The 21275-nt window shown below is 39.8% G+C and overlaps 1 protein-coding gene across 1 annotated transcript in view; it reads right to left on the reverse strand.

Moving 5' to 3' along the window:
* The window catches only part of LOC108576755 (ras GTPase-activating protein nGAP-like), a 97129-nt gene that overhangs the window by 11079 nt on the left and 64775 nt on the right, over positions 1-21275 (reverse strand). The window contains exon 2 of the mRNA XM_017939811.1: positions 16084-16178. Within this exon, the coding sequence (XP_017795300.1) occupies positions 16084-16178 (95 nt within the window). The remainder of the gene's footprint in view (positions 1-16083; positions 16179-21275) is intronic.

The following is a 21275-nucleotide window of genomic DNA, read 5'->3' on the forward strand; positions in this document are numbered from 1 at the left end:
TCTACTTGCTTGGAATTGTAACTGAGGCGAGACAAAGGGATTCCAAATGACATGGCACAGTATTCATTCTTTCATAAATTCGAACAGCTCTAAACATTATACACTCTACTTTAGAATGCCGACCGACAGTCAGCGTTAATTTCTACATCATTATCACCGTTCAGAGCTCGTCATTTTCCTTAGCAAGCAAAAATGCTCGCAATGAATATTCGCCAGTAGAATTCCGGATTAACGTTGAATAAACAGGTTGCTAAAACGTGTCGTACTTGAATTAGCTACAACAAGTAGTACATACAATTACTACATCGTATTTACGACAAACCACAAAAACTATGCACACACACTACCGGCCAAACGTTTCGAATCACTGTGCATTGCAAGTTGCACAAAAATTCCCCCAAAAAGTTAGTACTTCTAATAATTTTTCAACCAATTTTTTATCATTCAAATCAATCGAAATGAGGTCAAGTCCTATTGATCTCCACAACATCAATTTCAAATCAATAAAGAATTAGTAGCAGATTCAATATTAACATAAATTGGCAGGTGATTCCAAATTTTCGGCCGCTAGTGTACGTAATATAATGAAAATCGTTAGTATTTTTAAGGACAATTGTAATAACGGTAGGTGCTAAAGGTCAGTATTCAAATTTACGACAAGTGCGAAACGTTAAACGTAACGTGACGATTTTATAATTGAACGTCATATGCTAATGCTACAGTAAAGTTATTTATGAACGTAGCAATGAATATATTTCCTTCGATCGACTTGAAAAGTATATTCTGTCATAATTCACCCTGTTGACGTACTTAGAGTTTTCTTTTAATCCTCCTTTAATATTAAACATCATCCGATATATAATTAATCTTCTTTTACGTAAAATAAATATCCTTTTACGCAAATAATTCCCTCTTACATAAAAAATTGCCCATCTGTTTATTTACTCTTTCAGCTAAAAAACACTTTGCCCCCCAAATTTGACATTTCTCCAATTTCTCAAGCGAATTATCGACATATTTAGCAAAAAATTATACGCAAATTTTCTTCCACAATGCAGCAATGTATTCACCACTCAGATTGGAATTCTCCAACAATCCTGGTAATCGTTAAATTATACGTTAAACTTTCTATCGCAATTTTCCCTTAATAATCGAGCTTCTTGGAAGCGCCACGTCGAATCAATTTTCGCATTCTTTGGTGTTGAATCTTGATTGACGATCGTCTGATATTGCACGATTCCTTTCAAATAACTTTCTGCCGATCGAATCGCGCAAACATTCCCTGCATCAAATTAATTACCCGAAGATTAATTGACCTGCAGCGGCGCAACGTGATGTGTGACGTGACTTTAACTTTGATGTATAATACAACTGTTCAATGTGTTCTCCTTACTGGTCCAACGTGTCTTCCTCGAAACTTAACTACTTTCTGGCAATCTGGAATTTTTCTAACGTCCATTCTTACACACCCACTTTTCTTCATTTCTCCTAATTTTCTTGACAGACAATGAGAACTTTGTTATTCACACTTGCTTTAATTTACTCAACTTTATTATTCATACTTAGTTTACTTTACTTAACTTTATCACGACAGAAAGAACTGCCAATTTGTATCGTTTATTATGTCTAAATAAACAATAGTTTTGTTAATTTACCTGAATAGTCAAAATATGAAAAAAATGTTCTTTTGGAGATTTTTTGTTTCTCTATTTTATTATATTTGTATTTTTATATTTAGCAGGCCATTTAATTATTTTCTCCAGCTATTTCTTCCATGAAACGAGTTTTCCTCCCATCTTATTCACGCTATAAAATAATTAAAATTACGTATAAAAATTTGTTCGTATCATCAAAGCTAACAAAGGTAATTAGGTGGCCTATGTGACTATTTAATCGGTAAATGTTACATACGTAGTCAATTTCTATAGAAATGGTCGATATTCATATTAGACAAATTCTGCTCGAAGCAACTTCAATAAAACATTTCTACGATTTATTTTTCTACCTTCGATCTACGGTAAAGTGGTCTTCAAAGTGTTCCACGAAGTAAGAGCGACGGAAACTGTTAGTTCTCTGAGCAGCTGAGCTTCAATTTCCTTTGGAATGGAGTTTTTTGAAGTCGGTCACGTCAGACACAAGTTGTTAGTTCGTGGGAATCGATTTCGAGTATGGTTCTTTCGTGCCGGCGTGAAGAAAAGTGTACAGAGAGCGGGAAACTTGTACGGCGAGGAGAGAAAAGTTGGAAGACAAATTGCAACAGAACAGCTATCCTACAAACGTGCATCAATTTTCAACCTTCCTACGTTTCAAATCTAATTTCAAATTAACTACTAAAATAGCAATATTAAGCTCAGTTCAAGTACAACTTAATAATGTTCAAAATTCAATTTCGCTCAGCAAAATTTACCAAACATAAGGATAAATTAAACTTATATTCAACTTAAATTTTTAATTAAAGTAATATCCTTAGCTTGACAAGACTATTATGGGATTTAGTAAAGAATTAATCACAATCTTCAAATAACAAAGTTGACGTAAAACAGGAACTGTAACCAGCAAAGAGAAACTTCTTGAAATCCTCCTAACACCAAACTCGTCAATATTCACAACAAAACTACTCGCACACGTTGTACAATTCACTTCCAAAGAGTTTCACGAATGACATCTTCGCACAGAAATCGTTTAAAAAATTGTTCACCGTAACACCGTCGCAGAGACACTGAAAAATCTTATCCTACACTTCTTCGATCACCTTTTCACCTCAATTCACGAGCGTGTCCACGAATGCACAGTGGAAAAGCGCCGACGAAACCGTAACCGGGAGCAAAAGTTGTCTGTTCCGCGAGTGAAAATCATCGACTGACTCTCGAAGCGATATCAAGAATCTTTCGTGACATTGCTCAAGTGAAAGGTATTCCACCGTGTTTGATACTGGGAGGTTTTAGAGTTCTCCGTATCCGGATCAACGATGGTACCGATCCATGGATCCAAAAACTGTTTCTAGGTTTGTTACAGAGGAGGCAGCGATAATTGCCGAATGTAACATTTCGCAGGAATGTATGCATCCTCGGGAGTGTAACTCCGAGTAGAAATTAGAACGCGAAGTGTAACGAGGAAGGAAATGATCGAAGAGTAATGTTAATGTTCCAGTAGAAATCAGCAAAGCGTATTATGTAAACGGGGACCGAACGTGTTTTGCTAGAAAGTTAGAACAGAGAGAAAGGAATGTTGAAGTTAATGTTATGTATCAGGTGGAGATGAGCAAACCTTGTTCGATGTTAAAATGAAAAATGGTTCGATTGCTTGGCGATGGTGTTGGTTGTAATTGAGGAACAGCTGTTAGGTTGGTGGGAATTAAATGTCCTTTCAACAGGTGAAATTAGCGAGTCCATTTCATATTTCAAGTTTTGTTCGAGTAGCAATTTTTATAAATTAGAAAGAAGGAATTTGCTGTAGTATAGTGTACTGAATAGTAGAAAATAATTTTTTATATAAAGTTAGAAAAATTGCAATGAAAATTGTTAAATATTAGGACATTTTCACGTTTGGTGTGCAAAATTCAAGATTGATTTGCCCTTCCAACTTGATTTCTATTTCTTTTTTTATCTTAATAAACGCAAGATTAATTTTTTCTGTCAACTTGTATCACGTTAAATTTGATCGGATATACATTTCTTATTTTAATTCCAAGCTACTTATTTATGTCCATATCAAATTTCTTTTCCTACTTTCATAAGGCACTTGCAATGGAAGAAATTCAAAAAGATACTAAAACTCCGAATACCGTTTCAATCGCAGAACGAAACAGCAACTCTCTATTTAAAGAGACCAGAGCAGCTCAATACAAAGAACACCAATTAATCCGGCATGTTTCCCGATTCTCTGTTTGACTTTGGCAAAATGAAAAAGTTCCTCTTTTCAAAGGATAAACGTGTTCCTCACCCATGGAACAAAAGGCACATTTCACAGCTCTGAATACGACGTAGCCGTATTCTCTCCTTTTGTTCACCGCAGATTTTTCAACGAGATCGCTGAAACGATGGCTTCTCGAACGTTAAATCCTCCGTTCCACTTTCCTCGACTTTTCAACGCGGTTCATACCTCTTTCGGGTCATCGGATAAAGAGTAAGCTGGCCGGATGCCAGCGAAACTCGGAAGGATTCCAAATGTTTCGCACGTTTCGGGAAATGCACTCGGCGACATGATGGAACGCGAGCTTTCTCGGCTGGACCGTGAATTTGCCAAGAATTTTACTTAAAAATGCTGATCGACGCGGTTTATTTTCACATACAGATCTATTTGAAGGATTAAAAAAAATTAATTCGCTCAGAAACTATTATTAGTGAACAGAAGAGGATAAAAAAATCTAACCAAAAAGCAAATTTTTCCACAACATTTTCCTCTAATTTGCATCAAAATGAGTTTGCACTCTAATCGAAATGGAAATGTTTAGTTAAAACCAAACTACTTGAAATATTTTTTAGAAACCTATCCAAAATGCAAAGTGCAGCACTGCTATCCTAAGTGCCAGAGCCGCATTCTCCAGAACATTTTCCTTTAGTTTGCAACCAATTAAATTTGCACTCCAGTCAAAACTAAACTACCTAAAATATTATATTTCCCAGAAACCCAACCAAAAAGCAAAGTACAGCTTTGCTACCATAATTTCGAATACTTTTCCAGAACACGTTCCTCCACTTTGCACCCAAATCGAAAACAAACCGTAATTATTTCACAAGCCTTTGAAAATTCTCCAAAGAACCATCTCCACATATGCATCGTTCTTTCACACACACCTCTCATCATTTATGCACAAAAGCCAACATGACCGGTCTCCAGCCGCACAGCCTCTCTACTACGCATATTTACCCTAGCAGTGAAGTAGTTGATGATCATGCTGACAACCTTGTCCTCCTCGTTGTCTTCCATCGGTTTCACGCACATTTTTCCCCTGGTCATGCGAACAGTGCCGCGTGAGAAACAACAGCAGATGCTCTCCGTTCACGAATTCCAGCTTGAGAAAAGAACACCGCCAACCACGTTAGTTCTCTCCCTTTTCTGACCTGCTCCTCCAATAGGACCGCAAATCCACGTACATTTCTCGCAAATTCATCCTCTTCGGTTTCCTTTCTAATTCAACTTTTCTCGAACACACTTTTCCAACAATCAACCACAGTGTTGCTTGCAACTGTTCCTTCAAGACACTTTTCCAGCAATCAGCACCGTTGATTTCCCTTCGTTTCTGTTCAGTCAAAAATGGTCCGTAACGAGTTCACGAAACAACGCCACGGATCACATCGATTTCTCGCTTGCCGACAGGCTGGCGCGTGTAAACAGCAGTTATTACAAACGAGTTGTTGCGGCTGACTCATCGGCGATGTTATTCAGGTGTATTTAACGTTTACGAGGAAGTTGTAGGAAGGAAAGGGTTGATCGATACGCTCAAATATTCGCCGACACTTTGCACTTATCAGTCACGGTTTCGTCGTGCAAGTCACTCTTCGAAAGAACGATTTCTCCGCAGAGGATCCTCGCTAACGCTTCGGACACTGACACGCTGTTTTTTCGATCGAAGGCTGTTTTCACCGTGACTGGGTGTTTCTCGATGGCGATTCGTCGGTTTCACCAGCTCTGTGTCGATGATCCCTCTTCTTCTTCTTCTTTTTCGGTTAGTTTCTTACAGGTGACTACTGGATTTTCACCTGATTTACCTGCTTTGATCCTTTCAAACTATCGTGCGTCTAACACAATTTTGGGTCTATAGTACTCTGTATTTTTTTCAAATACTCTGTACTTTTTCTAGCTTCGATGTATCCAATTAATCGCTTGCTTCCTTCTGCGATTCTTTTAAATTAAATTGCTCAGCAACGAGAGTGTCCTTGCATTCTATTTCCTCGCAGTTTGCATGCAAATTTCACGACCTTCGTACTGTTTCCTCGATCCTACTCAACTTCTTCCTACGATCTATTTTTAACTAAGTCGTTCAAAGTTTTCTTACAGTCCATTTTTCTGCACAGTTTCCATGCAAATTCCACGAGCTTCGCACTTTTCCTTGCAACCTCTTCAAACAGAGATAATCGTTATTCCAGCTTGGCACTTCGGCGATCCTGCGCAAATCTAATCACTTCTAATCGCCTTTCGTTTATCATCACCGCTTCTTTCCGATTTATTTCTCGCCACTTGCCTACCATGCGTTCACACAATTTTCCTTACAATTTCACCTCACAGCGTGCACCGAAGTGTCTCGTCAATGACTTAACTGTTCAATGACAACGTTTCCCACGCCAACGTCACCACCATCGATCGATTCGTTTCCTTAATTCGGAAACGAACGCAGTGTCCGTTTGTCGCCGAACGCACGCCACTGACGTGGCGAGAAACACGCGTTATCGTGCACGTGTGAGACCGATAAGAGCATCCAATGTCAGGATGCAGCGTAATCGGTGGACTGCGTCACCGGTTTCGTGGCTGGGAAACACAGCCACGGATGCGGACCGAGGTTTGGGTAACGATTCACAGAGCCAGTGGGAACTACTCTTCTTCCTCCCCTCTCTCTATCTCTTTCTCGGAATCGATCGCGAATTGTTGACAGTGCGATTAAAAGGAGTTCGGCGCTTTAAGCTGCATCGGGCAATCTGTTTTCTGCAGAACAGCTGCGTTGATGCATTTTATTGAACAGTTTGCGACAAGAGTGTCGACGAGATCTTATGAAATTGGTTTCTTCGAGAAACGTCGGTTTACTTTGGTTCGAACTTTTTGTATCACTTTCATAAGCTTTTCGCTCGTTTTTTCACCGGTTTCACGTTGCTCAGAAAAATTTGCACAGCCTAATCTGAGGTTTGATAGCGAAAAGAGTGATTTGTTAGAGAAAACTGTCTCGAATCGTTCTTCTGAAAGATATCACTTTGACGAATGACTGATAACGAGCGACTGTTAAATATACTCACAAAGTTTACGATAACAAAAAGAATAATTTGTTATCACTTTGACGAGTCAAATGACTATTTTCACCAAGTTTAGCTTAAACGTCGTCTGATTCTACATTTCTCAGAAAGATGTGCACAGCTTAATCTAACGTTCGATAAAGAAAACTATCTCCTATCAATCTTTCGACGAATCGACGTGATCAATTCATTCAACACTGCCAAGTTCCTTAAACAATCAATCAGATTTTCATAAATCACTATTTCAAGGGATGCTAATTCAATCAAACCAGTCGATTCATCAAACGTCTCACTATATCAGGCATTCCTCGTTCTAACTTCAATCCTGCCTTTTGCAAAACCTTCAAAACTGAACAATTTCGCCACGGTTCGTCGTTTCCTCTGGACGAGAACGTCTAGAATCGTCCAAAGTTTCGCTCGATCTGAAATCTCTCCCCCGAGAAAGGAAGAAGAAAAGCAAGGACGAGTGACGCACGAAAATGCTCGTTTCCCTCACGAGTATCCTCTGTTCCCAGTTTTTCCTATTCCCGCCAGCTATCGAAGCGAATCGTTCGAGTTTTGTGCTCGCGACAACACAATGCTCTCTCTCCCGGGGATTTCTATTCACACGCGGAAGAGCACGAGCCAAGAATTCCAGCTGGGCCTCTAGGGCTCTCAGGTATCTTTCCGCGGTCCCCGAAAACGGGATCGACGCTTCAGCCACGGCCAGGTAGCTCCTTTTCGCTTCTGAGAGTCTCACGCCGCCGGGGGGATTTAAATCGACAGGGCTCTTTAAACGATCCGTTGCGATTCACGCTCCTGTGAACTCCTGGCCCCTTTTCCAACGACAACGCGTACTAATGGCGATTGTTTGTTACGGTTGACGCTGATTTTCTGGCTCGCACGTTGATCGTTATTCAGGTTCTCGAAGGAAGCTCGAGGTTCGATGCGCAATTATCCAGATTTCAGATTGGTTGCTTATCGAGACGGTGATTTTTGCTGTTTGTCGGTGGATTTTGGAAGAAGCTTGAGATTCAGTTATTAGAATTTGAAATCAGATGATCCTTCTTGGAATAAGGAAACGTTTGATACCGAAGCTGAACGTTTATTTATGAACTTGCGATGTTCATTTAGTTTTCCTCAATTTTTTGAAATTATTCGAAAGAAGCTGGGTGATACTTTCTTCCGACTCGAGCGTCGCCAAACTCTGCGACTCTTCCAATTTTTTATCTTCAGTGATAAATGTAGTTACCACCTGACCTTCTGTATTTTGCAATTTCTTGACATTCCGCAGTGACAAGTATGCTTTTGCGCTTGCAAAACTGGTTTCCATAAACTAGTATAGCTGGTATATACAAACTTGACGGTTTTCTTAAAAAAGCAAAGATTTACCAGTGATCCTTGAATTTTGCAATATGTCAAACAAGGTCATAAATAGCCAATTATATCCTAGAATTTATAGACACTGCTTAGTAATTCCTGAGAGTGTCTTAATTTTCGCGATTGATCGCCGAACAGCTTTGATGCGCGTATTATCGACACAAACGATAATCTCAAAGTAATCTGACTTTAAAATCAAACCAAATTGTTCGCAACTTTCAATTACCAGCAATTTTACATTTACTGTACTTCGATAAAGTTGTTACAAAATTACAAATGCCATAAATAATTATCCTCTCAAATTTCACAGCTCACGAAAAAAGACAATTCTACGTCTGTTCTCAGTAACACAAAATCACCAACAATTTCACAATCTTTCCAACGAAGATATCGTCCCAATCCCTTAAACCTTTTTAATCACAGAATCATCGATCATCCTGTCAAGATCGCCAAAGCTCATCGACGAATTTCCATCGTCTCGATCAAACCGAGCTAAATTTCACAGCTCGTGCGAATCTTCAAAGCTTCTCACCAGCAGTCACACGGAACGCCATTTCGTGCTCGTTAAACGAAGCCATACAACACACGGTCACTTATTGCTCGAAACTGGCGATTTGGAGTGTCGGAACGCGAGACAATCGCTCTGTTCTGGTTTCAACGGGCATTCCTTGTTTCTCAGACGGTTCAAGAGAGACGCGGCGATATTTTCAGCGGCCGTAGAGCTGTTCGTCGCTTTTCGTCGATCACGAGGCCGTCGACCCTAGAGCCTCGCCTTTGATGTTCCTTTATTTGGCCACGAGTCTCTTATTTACTGGCTTCTGTTCGTCGATAAATTATTGCTCGTCGTTACTTACTCGGGTGCACGCGCTCGTTTTGACGCGTCTGACAACCTCGAGGAACGCTTTTTCCACGGAATTCCTCCGTTTCAACTAATCACCGAACTTCCTACGTCTTTTTTCCTAAATAAAACACTCTCTTCTTTCAAAGCACGCCACAGTACGTCGCTTCCAGCAGTTCGATGGACGAAGCAACAGCAATCGTTTTCCTCGAAAGAAACACAAAACTCGACTCGTTCCAAGGTTCTTCAACAGAGACCTACTGAACGAGCTTTCAGCCTCCAGAAATAAGTCATCAACGTCCACACTTTCGAGTCTATTAATATTCGCGGTAAAACGTGCCTCGAGATCTATCACAAGTATCCATCGAAGAGGAGAGAAGAAACAAAGAAGGAAGAATGAAAAAGAAAATTGTTCCTATTGGTAGAGATGATCGATAAAATGCAACGATAGCTCGAAGAAACGTTCGCGAAGAGTACTGTTTGATTACGGCAAGACTGTATCTTGCGAAGACGTGTTTCGACAGAGCGGCAAGATTTCGCGGCAAAATCTCGACGTCGACTGGCGCAGATGTTGCTCATCCGGGTAGTCGAAGTCAAGGGATCCTTGGGGCGCACCTTTGTGCACCACGACCAAAAACCCTGCCCCTGCATTCAGGTGAGGCAAAACGGGTCACCCCTTGGCCTCTCAGCCCCTCGTCGCCGGCCAGAGCCACCGGTAAGAAGGACAAAAACGTCTTCGAGGGGTTCTCAAACCGAGACGACAGAGCTTCTGCATCGGGCAGCTGGGATACACTGTGACGAATGTGCCTCGGAGATGCGGAAATCTCGCGCGAGATTCGGCCTCCGAGAGTGATTTCTTGCGCGAATTTGTTGCGGTTCTTTTTGGCGTTAACATGATTTTTGTGGGATTTTTGAAGCGACAGTTTCAAATCTTCGGTTATTATTGTATTGTACCAAGTTTATTAGCGATGCTTTTGTTGCTTTCCGATTCAGTCAAGTTTGAAAGCATTTACTGAAATTAGATTAAAATTTTCGAGGGATAGAGAAGTTTTTACTGTTCTTGTTGCTTTTAGATTGAGTTAAGTTTGCAACAGAAATACTTCATTTTCACACTTCTCCTGTAATCTCTTCGAATTACAAATTACAAAGCACAACCTTCGGTAACATCGCAGAAAAAAGTATTCCCAAAAATTTCAACTCTTCGAACTTCAAACTTGCTACACAAACTTGACACTGTCAATCTTCTTCATACCTAAGAAGAAAATCTTTCCCCCAAGTTCTATTCATGAAAACACAAAAAACCCTCCTTTAAACAGTCCCTCGAGCCAGCCGCGTATCCACTGCGAAATTATACCAACTCCAAAGAGGGTTAATTAACGAACAATACACAGAGACAAAGTATTACACTCACAGATGCAGCACACACGCCATGCTCACAGCCATTAAATTCTTCCTCTTTAATCCTCGAGAAGCTTACACTTGACAGAAAGAAAAAAAAACCCCGACGGAGCCCTTCATCGTTGAAAGGACTGTTGTTCAGGCGACCATAACGACAAAAGAAATTCAATAACGTAAATTCGCCAAAACTAACCGAGGCGATTCCTAAGTAATTTCTTACTGAAAATCGCAAGAGAGAAAACGAGCAATCTCTCGCCAGGTAGCACACGCTTCGCGAAATCCCTACGGTCACGCTTCCTTTTTCCTTGGTCGCATTATTCTCGACAGGATCGAGGTGGTTTTCGTAAACAATTCACGATAGCAGGACGCACTTTAACCGGATCGATCCGTGAAGTCGTCGTCGTCGTCGGTGCACCGCTCGAAAACCAGTTCGTTCTTTTCTTTGTTCTGCCGGAGGGGTGTCGGCTAACTCGTGGCGACAGAGAGTAAAAGTACCTTCTGCAATACCTCTACCTACCTTCTCTCTTTGCCAGCCATTCATAACGGCGTTTTCGAATTGTTTTTAGCTCGAAGAATGTAATTCCTTGCATTTAGACGAGTGCAACGCGGAACAAAGCGGAGTTTTGTTCCAATGGAAATTGACTGTTGATTCGTGGCTGCACCAGGAAGTTAACGAAGGGTTACAGAAGAGATGGGATGAATTTAGATTGTAGCGCATGTTTCATGTTTGTCGAGTGTCTGAGTATTTTTCAAACGTGTGTCACAATTTTTATTATCTGGGAAAGACTGATTAACCCTTCCATTACTGTTGGCGCCTAAAGGCGTTTTAAAAGTTTACTCACGCTGTAAAGTTCGCACCTTTTGGCGCACTTCTAGCCTCAATCTTTAATTGTATCTTATAAGTATTTCTACCCTAATTTAATGCAACAAATTTTAAAACGACGCAGCCAAAATAAACGATTTTCTGGCTACGGTTGAATATTTACCCTCTGTCACGTGAGTCACGTACTAAAATAGCGAAAGGATTAAGGAGAGTCGAATTGGAATTTCTCTTATTTTTAAGAATTTTTATCGATATTCTCTGTGAAATTATATATTCTGTACTATCTGCAGGTGTTTGAAAATTTTGACGAGCAACTTTTTTATGTAGAAAAATCTGCATATTTTCGTTCTATAAAACTCGACTATCTTCTAGAATCAGCAATTACCGCAACAATCTCGATCAATCACCGTAATGTCCCCTGCACTCTATAATTTCGTCGCGTAATTCTAAAATATCACACTTACGAAACTGCACGTAGTCACAGACACAATCTTCTCGAACGGGGAAAAGCGAGAAAAATGTCAAACATATTTCACCTTTATTGACTATAATTTCTTAATCGTTTCTCGATTGTCGATACCTTGACCACCAAAGATAGTACTACTACACAGCTTGTAAACCAATCAGTAAAACATTTCCCTTCTTTTCTTCTCCTCGATTTTATTATCATAACTCACAAACACCGAGTAATTAAATCGAAAGCGTATTACACTTGTTTCTCCTTTATTTTACACTCGCAAGATCGTATCTCTGCCCTGTTCCTACGCGCATTCCCTTTTGCCAGATTTACCCGATCATCGGGAATTCGTTTATTTTCGCGTCGTGAAATTGCCGTGGGTCACAAGTGAAGAAAAAACGGGGGATTCTCACATATGGAACGTAATTAATATTTTTTCACTTATAATAACGCTTTAAATGAAATTCTTAGCCGGGGGGGAGATCGCGCGGGAAAATTTGCGTTCTCCTTGGATCAATTTACGACAGATCCCTGGCCGTGGAATTTAAGGAATCCCTCGTTTCGAATATAAAGCGCGGCGGAACAATTTTATGGAAATGGGGCATGTCTCGAGTGAATTTTATGGAATAGAATGCGCGACAGCGTTGAAAATTAAGAGGCACTACGGTAAGTGGAAAAACCGCTTAGGCGGAAAAAACGCTGCACAACGCTGGAAGTGTAATGAAATGTATGAATGTTATATTCATTCAATTATCGGTTGGATAATAACGATCCCCCTCTTCTGGTTGACTCCTTCTCGAGAACGTTGATTAATTTATTTCCACGAATTATTTTCGTGATTTACTCAATTGTGAGGAAATTTTGTCGTTTTGCTTGGGAAATGAAATTTTGAAAATGTTATATTCGAGTGAATTTTTTTTTTCGTTGGCGGTCACCCATCTTTAACATCAGTCGCGAGGAATGTAGCTTGACTTGGAAAAGCTACCGAAGAGTCACCCTACCCAGTCCCCATTTCTCACAGGATAAACAAAAATGCATTCTTATATTATTTAAAGTTAGAATAATTATAGTAAATTTACTATGGTCGTTTGACATGAAATAGTTACTTCTAAGTCACACGGCGTGATAAAGGGTTAAATTAAAATCTACAATTGAATCGAAATGTGATTCAATTATTTCGACGAACCACTTTTGCATGTTATTTAATAAAGAAAACAGTGATTTAAAAATTTTTGCAAATTTTTCAAACACCGCCATACTTAAAAACTCTTCCCAAATGTTAGGCGTCGATGTTTCGCCACCCTAGACAGCCGACTCTTCGAAGCGGTAATTTAACACGTCCCCATCGCGTATTGTCTAGCCATTTCATCGTGTGGACAGTTTCGGCCGAGTTCAGCGTAAACTAACGCGACACACCTGCGACTCCGCGTCTAGCCGTTCTCGTCCTAGAAAAGCGATCTACCGCGTGGTGAGATTTGAGAACACCTGCGAACAAGAGAGCCAAGACGGCACACGGGTCGATATTTTCCATACTGCGTCGTCCGCTTTTGCATCCACTCTCGACGAGGGAGCGTGTCGGTTTACGCAACGAAATTGAAGCGAAGGGCAAAGGTGACTCTGTGAGGATAGAGTGGCCCCATCACCGGTGAAACGAGGGACGAAATTGCGGCGGCGACTTGTGCCGCGATTAAATATTACTATGTCCATGTATGAGAGAGGAGCACCGAGATTTTCATCGATCGATGCAATTATTAGACGTCCCTTTTTAACCCTTGACCCGTACGTGGGCAACCAAAATGTTCACAGTTGCTTCAAGCTTCTAATATTTAGAATTCTTTGCGTACATTTTTATCTTCGGAGTGAAGATGTCTAAAAGGTAAGGATCCGGAGTGATTTTACGATAGAATTGTCAGAGGAGAATTTAGAAATGGGTACAAAGGTTAAAGGTTATCACAGGTGAAATTTTACTCTATGCAAATTTTGTTTAAATCGTTTTGAAAAACGTAACCACTGGCTATGCAAATTTTATGGGCACTTATTCACACTATCAGCGGACAATATCATCATAAAACAGATCAATTTTCCCATGTACGTTGCCAAAGGGGTGAAAAATAGCACACGAGAAAATCACCTCTTACACTTAGGATTTTCCCTAATAAAAACTAGCGATTTTTCATATTTCATTTCATATTTCATATTTTTCATTTTTCATATAGCGATCATGTACATGCAGAAAACAACGTCAGAAAGGTACAAACTTTGTAAAGAAAGTGTCACGTTTTTTGGCAAGTTGCTAATGGGTCAATTTTGACCCAGCCAGCGCTTCTAATATTAAGAAAACGGTAGAAAATTCCGAATTTGCATTTTTCCCAACAATACAGAATAATAAAGAAACCAGACTCAGTGAGATAATTAAGAATAAGAAAAAGAGCCATTAATTTTAATTGTAGATCACTGTGATCCTCCAACAACGCAGAATAGCAAAGAAACCAGTCTCGAACAATTAAAAATGAAAAAAAAACAAGAAAATAGAGACCGAGTGACGAGAAGTAATCACGTTGATTCTAATTATAGGATCATTGTGATCGAACCGAGGATTTTTATGATGCATTTCACACAACGACGTGCGAACGAAGTACAGGAGTAGGAGTAATTCGAAGAACGAGGGAGGTACACGAGGAACGTGATGTTCGAAGTAGCTTGTTTGTAGGAATAAAGGGAAAGGTGGCATGGTACACCCAACCGAACGACTCAATGCACTGAAAGATTCGAAAGATCGAAGATACGTGATCGGAAAACTCGAATCTCGTTTCTCGTGCCTCGAAAACGAAATGTTTCCCGAGGGGAACACGACAGCCAACTACAAGTTACTGCACCACGCCATTTTAACCGGAAGCACCGAATGTAAGCTGCAACAAAGGAATCGTCTACGAGGATTTATCTATCATGATTCGAGAGATCTTTGTAAGTACGTGAGTGGAATATATCAAATCGTCTTCCGTTTCAGAATTGCGTATTACATTAATAATAAGCGTCAAACAAAAAAAAAAAAGGATTAAAGGATAAAAGAAACTAAAAGGACAAAATGAAACTGTAACTCTTTTTTGTTCTTATCAGTGGAGTATACAATCTTTAAAAATTTTGAAAGAAAAATTTCTTATTTCCTTTATACACTTTTGATTCTATTTATTTCACGTGTATTTAAAATAAGATAAACTAACTCACAAGGGAAGATCTATAATTTGAAAAATCCAAAAAATTTCTCCGTTGGAAAAACAAAATTTTCTCTCCATCAAACAGAATAGAATAATAAATTTTTATCAGTTCTGTGGTTTCACCTTTAGAAAATATTGCAGACCGTTCCCGCGATATGATCTACGATTAAAAAATCGAAAATTCGATAAGCGGAAGTTCCTCCGAGGTTCGAAGCATCCGGCTCGACACTAGAAACGTCGAATTCCGACAGAGAGGAGTCCCCTATAGAGAGAACTCCTGACTCAGATCTAATCTGCAAGTCTAATGCACTTTGGCGCAGCGCTGACAGATTCACCGAAAGTATTTCTCGCGATAAGGATCTACGACGAGATAGCATACCGAAGATCTTCTTCAACGCTCGAACAAGCGAGACTTAGCGTTAATTGCGAGCTCGAGCTTGGCCCGTTCATCTCGATAAAATAATTACTCCGAGATATTTCGCCAATTAACGCCCTTTCTATCGGCCGCGTGGAAGTTCCTCCGGTATTCGTATGGCCACGTTGCGCAATAAATACTAAACGGAACATCTGTTATTCCAATGTAACGTTAAAATTATATTCTACAAGTTTAACAAATCCATACAAAAATGAAATAAACTGAATTTTATCTTTTATATGAAAAATTCACTTATTCGTGTAACTCGACGAGCTCCGTACAAAGGGTAAATTTATCAGGCAAGCCCCTAATAAATTCCTCGTACGTTCGGTCAATCAAATTAGCATATTCCATTCTAAATTCGTCACACATCCACTGTAACTAACGTCGGCAAAAAAAAAAAAAAAAAGAACGCAGTGGATAAAAACGATTCACCTTGCAAAGCTTCGAAATCGTAACCGAAATAACAGCGATTAAAGAGGTTCGAAGGAAAAGCATTGTTCCACTGTACCGTTCGAATCGGACAAAGGGTAGCGAGGCGTGCAGCACGCCGCGTTATTATTATCACAGATCGAAAATTACAACGAATCGAAATTACAGGGACTTAAAGGGGAGCGGAATGAGGTATACTTACGACGATTCTGTTGGGGGTGACGTCCAGGGGTCGTGCTCCGAGGACAGGGGTGGCTGGCGCGCTACCCCTTCGACAGGCCTTCTCGTAGGACGTGTCTGAAACGCACAAGAGAATTTGCGATTTAGCGACTAGGTAATTCCCTCGTTTCCGGTGCGAACCTGGCCAAACGGCCGTGTTAATTATCGTATCGGGTTTCGTGTTCGACAGGAACGGAAATTTCGAGAGAAATAATCACGTTTGCTTCAAGTTTTCTTTGCGACGCAACGTTGAATTCTTCTTAGAAATTCTAAGATACTTCTAAGTTACTACTTTAGTTTTCTTTTTTTTTTTTTTTGATCGAAGTATGTCAAATTTATGTTTTTCTTAAATGTTGCGTATGTGAGTTTATGGTCACGCTGACGATTTTTATTGCTTGAAAGTATGAAAATTTATTGGTGTTTTGTGAAGGCATATCTGAGTCTACAGGCCTCAAAGGGTTAACCCTTTGTAGGCAGATTTTTCCACACTCCATAGGCAAAGTGTACTCTATGCTCAAGACTAATTTCTTTGCTGTTCTGAGCTTTCGAAAAATTTTAAAGAATTCTATTGAATGTGAAACAAACTTGAAAAGATTGTTGAATTTGTTCTTTGCATTCTCAACGCCTCAATTGTATCACTATGCATGTAGATATTCACAGATAAAGTAAAGGAACAACCAAAGTAGCTTAATTTCAATTGTCTCGTTTAATAAACTATCGTTAGTCTAATTTTTCTACTGTTCTAGGCTTTCGAAAAATATGAAAAAATTCTACTGAATGTGAAGCAAACTTAAACATTCGGACAAAAATTGAGAAGACTGTTGAATTCGCTCTTTACATTCTCAACGCCTGAATTATACCACTATGCGTATAAATTCATAAGTAAAGTGAAGAAATAATCGAAGCAGCTTAATTCCAATTTTCTCGTTTAATAAACAATCTTTAGAGTTATCTTTCAAATATCGTACCGATTTATACCTGTACTAACATAGTAACGAAAAAAAGAAAAATACTGTGAAGTGAATTTGCAAATTGTTCCACACAAATTTAACCTGGCTGACCACAGAAACACCTGTAAGAAATCCGCCGTATCCGGAAGCCGCTGGACAAGCCTGAAAACAGCATTATTCAGAAACAAGGAAGGGAATGCAGAGAAGATTGGTGGACGCGATTAAAAGAGGGAACTTCCGTTTCAAAACAGGCCGGTCGTTCGCATGCCACAAACTCGGCCACGGCATGGTTCGAGCAATGCTGGAACCTCGTAATTTCAAGAACGACAACGGGCCATTGTGCGGTCACGGGGGCCATTCAGGGACCCCATAATAGCGACGTTCCATCGAAAACTCGATGAAAACGTTCACAATGACCCGTCGGGCGCAGGTAGCGCGTTCAACCTTAGGAATTCGTGAACAGAAGAATCGATTGTTATCACGAGGGCTTGTAACGTGATACCTGTTGTTACACATTTTCTCGTACTGGTTAACAATCACTGGCGATTAAACGTACAGAATAGTTCGATAGGGGAAATGTTATCGGTCCATTTTCGACAAATTTTAGAAACGTAAAACACGTGTACCCTTCTGTTTACAAATATTAGGACACCTGTTGAATGCGGAGCAAATGTAAACAGTCGTTAAAAAATTGAGATAAAAATAATTATGGAATCTCGTAATATAAACAAGTAGATACATAAGGGTTTAGCAGGATAAAGTTGTCGAAAGTGCCTTTAAACTAAATTAAACTCGCGATGGATTAATCGATAGCTTATTAGAAGAAAACATTTGACACCAAATTTCAACCTTCTATCTCGACCAGAAGGGTAGTCACAGAAAAAATTCAAATTTAACTTTCTCTATACTAACTTTTTACAATGAAACTACATATTTTTAAGAAACGAGAAATTAATAATTAAGTTAATAATTGCAAATGAGGCAAATTCCTTGATCTAATATCTCAAATATTCCACACATTTATCACAGTTTCAGCCGAAAGTTTCCCAAAGTAATTTCAGCCTCCCTAATTAACGCGACCCCTCGAATCCCCAAAGCGACCTCACAATCCACCACACATCATAGGCTCTCGAACAAGCGTTCAACCCTGAAACGCCGCAGAGAACAATAAGTGTCAAACGGTAAACGGTTTCAAATGTTGTTTCATTGCTCGATTAATTTAAAAGTCACTCTCTCAGCTTGTGGCGCGTACCTTAGCGTGGTTCTTTCCATTTAATCCGAATTAACCACTCGACGCGAATTCGAACGGTGCTTCACACACTCACGGCATATACACACGCATGTTTCCGGCAACGGAAATCGACTAAGGGGGGGAAGAAACGAAAGCAGCCCTGTAATTAACGCCCTTGCGAGAGGCCACAGGGACTGGACCTTTCTTTCTTTCTCTGTGTTTACGGTCAGCGGTTTAAACGCTCCTCCTCGCACAAGAGTCTCGAGTTACTCGGCCTTTCTTCTTCGTTCCAGGCACAGGACAACGAGATTCCCGCGTTTCTTACGACTAACGATCCGCACGCAGGGTTTCCTTCACTAACTCGCTGAATTTCATTTCAAGTTAACCCTTCCGCTACGAAGGGCGTATGTGTGCGCTCTGTGAAAGTGGTCGCTAGTTTACGAAGGGCGTATGTGTGCGCTCTGTGAAAGTGGTCGCTAGTTTACGAAGGGCGTATGTGTGCGCTCTGTGAAAGTGGTCGCTAGTTTACGAAGGGCGTATGTGTGCGCTCTTGTAAAAATCGACGCTCGTTTTACGAAGGGCGTATGTGTGCGCTCTGTGAAAGTGGTCGCTAGTTTACGAAGGGCGTATGTGTGCGCTCTTGTAAAAATCGACGCTCGTTTTACGAAGGGCGTATGTGTACGCTTCTGCAAAAATCGACGCTCGTTTACGAAGAGCGTGTACGTACAAGACTGTAATTTTTGAAGTATGTGTTCCACAAAAAAGTGTTTTATATATAATTTGCACGACCTGAAATTTTTTCAATGGAATTCGAAGTCCAACAACCTGTTATCGATATGACGATAATTAAATACCGGAGTATGGGTATAATACGACAATTTCTGTTTTCGTAATAACTACCTTATAATTCTCGTCACATCCCAATAAAAATAACAAAGAAGTGATCCAGTTTTTCTTTTTCTTTTTTAAACGTAACTGTTCGCAGCCCTTAAAGCAAGATGCCACAGAAAAAATTCCGTTTCGAATAACAGGCTGTCACGAAAATAAAAAATAAAAACAAAAAAAAACAAAAGTGAAGTTTCAACGAGACATCCAATCAAGGGACAACGCACCGAGTGACGAAACTGGATCTCAGACAAAAGGTTATCGACACGAGGGGAAATCAGATCCAGTCTCGTCTTTGCTGTCAAAATACGTAACGTAATATTGAAAGGCTGTGGTTGAGTCAAAATACCCGGTATACGTGTACACAGGGTGGTCATAACGTACCCGTGTCATCTGAAGCATGATGAGCAACCACTTAAAATAAAGTGGCTCAATTCTTCGAGAGCTTGTACCGAGTTAATTACTCGTACAGTAAATTATTGTGAGATGCATTACTCTGTTCTTAAGGAGTTTTTGATAGCTATGTTTCTCCCTGATATCTTAATTATTCAATTAGTTAAACTACACCATTTTTATATTTTTTTAATCGGAGAAGGAAGGTGAAAGCTACATTTATATGCTCCGAAAAAATTGAAATGTTTCATTTAGTAGGTACCTACGAAAAAAATTCCCAAACTTTACCCTACTTTATTTTACAGTCTCAAAATTCCACCTTCGTAACTTTTACGATATGCAGTTTTTAAAATTCGGTTTATGCTTTACACGAATTATTTATTCTGTCGTTTCGTTAGAATTTTCTTGTTTTTCTTCTTATTTTTTTCCACTGTGCATAACCGCAACATTACGTAGCTGGAATTTTCGTGTTTCGTTCTCATTTTCATTTCCTAGCTGGATTCAACATGCACAATTTCTCATTACACGTACAAAAATAAAAGCTTTCTCGAAAAATTGTTTCATCCAAGATTACAAACATTTACATAGTAAAATAAAAAAGCTCGTAACACTTTTGCAAATTTCTCTAAAATTCTGCGAGATGTAAAAGGGTTAACTGGCGACTCGTTCATCCAATCACTGATTCCATAAAGACCAGTCAACAAGACAGTCCGCTCTACGTATAAAACACACCTTTACCTCCTTTTTATCACAAATGTGACTGAATGAAGTGACGAAAAGTGGAGAATTTTCAATTTCCCCATTTCAGCGAACAACGAAAGGGTGAAAGTAAGGTCCTTTGATTTCTGCTTCAAAATAAAGAGAAAATTATGGCTATTCCAGTCACGTGTCACTGTAGCAGTCAGATTATTCGCGTTGTCGACTCGTAACAATGTCCAACGCCCGCATAAAGCGAGGCTTAGTTCTTCCTCTGTGCAGCAACATATCGGCGTAAAATAAGACGTAGCCTATCCGACGAAATTAACGCGGATCCGAATGCTTTACGAGCCGTTAAATCTCTACACGCGACTTTTATCGCGTGTTCCAGGCTAGTGGCTGTTTGTTAACCGGCCTCGAAGTTAATTTATCGTACTGCCACGGCCGAAACGATCACGGCGTTAATAACCTTGTATTTTCGCGGCTTCTTCGTTCCTTTACCGATTCGCGACTGTAAAATCCCACGCCCCGCGAATTTCCCGCGTTTTACCGCCCTATAAAGCCCGTGACGCGTCGTAACTTCTGCAGGATCGCGTTTGGAAACGAGTAAAAGGGTCGTACCAGGGTGTTTTATGTATAGATGAAGAGAGATCTCGGGGAGATCCTTGGAAACGGCGGATTAATTAATTGGAGCGGTTACTAGAGTGTACAAGTTCAGGTAAAACTAAAACTGAAGGAAGGTTCGAACGTTGTGGACTGTTTTATGTACTGTCAGCTGTATACTGTTGTTCGTAAATATTGGGACACTTGCTGGATTTGTACAGAAAGTATTGTGTGATTTAAATTGCAATTTCTTGGTCAAAGGTAATTTCATTATCGAGTTTTAGCTTTAAATCTAGAATTCTTGAGGGTTCCTTTAACTCATAAGTCGAAGAATTGTAAATTGGAACAATTTTCTATCTCTAAAAATTTTTAAAAAATTATTTATTGAGAAGACATGTGAGTTATCTCGTCCAAAGT

The sequence above is a fragment of the Habropoda laboriosa genome, unplaced genomic scaffold (genome assembly GCF_001263275.1).
Source record: "Habropoda laboriosa isolate 0110345459 unplaced genomic scaffold, ASM126327v1 scaffold447, whole genome shotgun sequence".
Taxonomy (NCBI): domain Eukaryota; kingdom Metazoa; phylum Arthropoda; class Insecta; order Hymenoptera; family Apidae; genus Habropoda; species Habropoda laboriosa.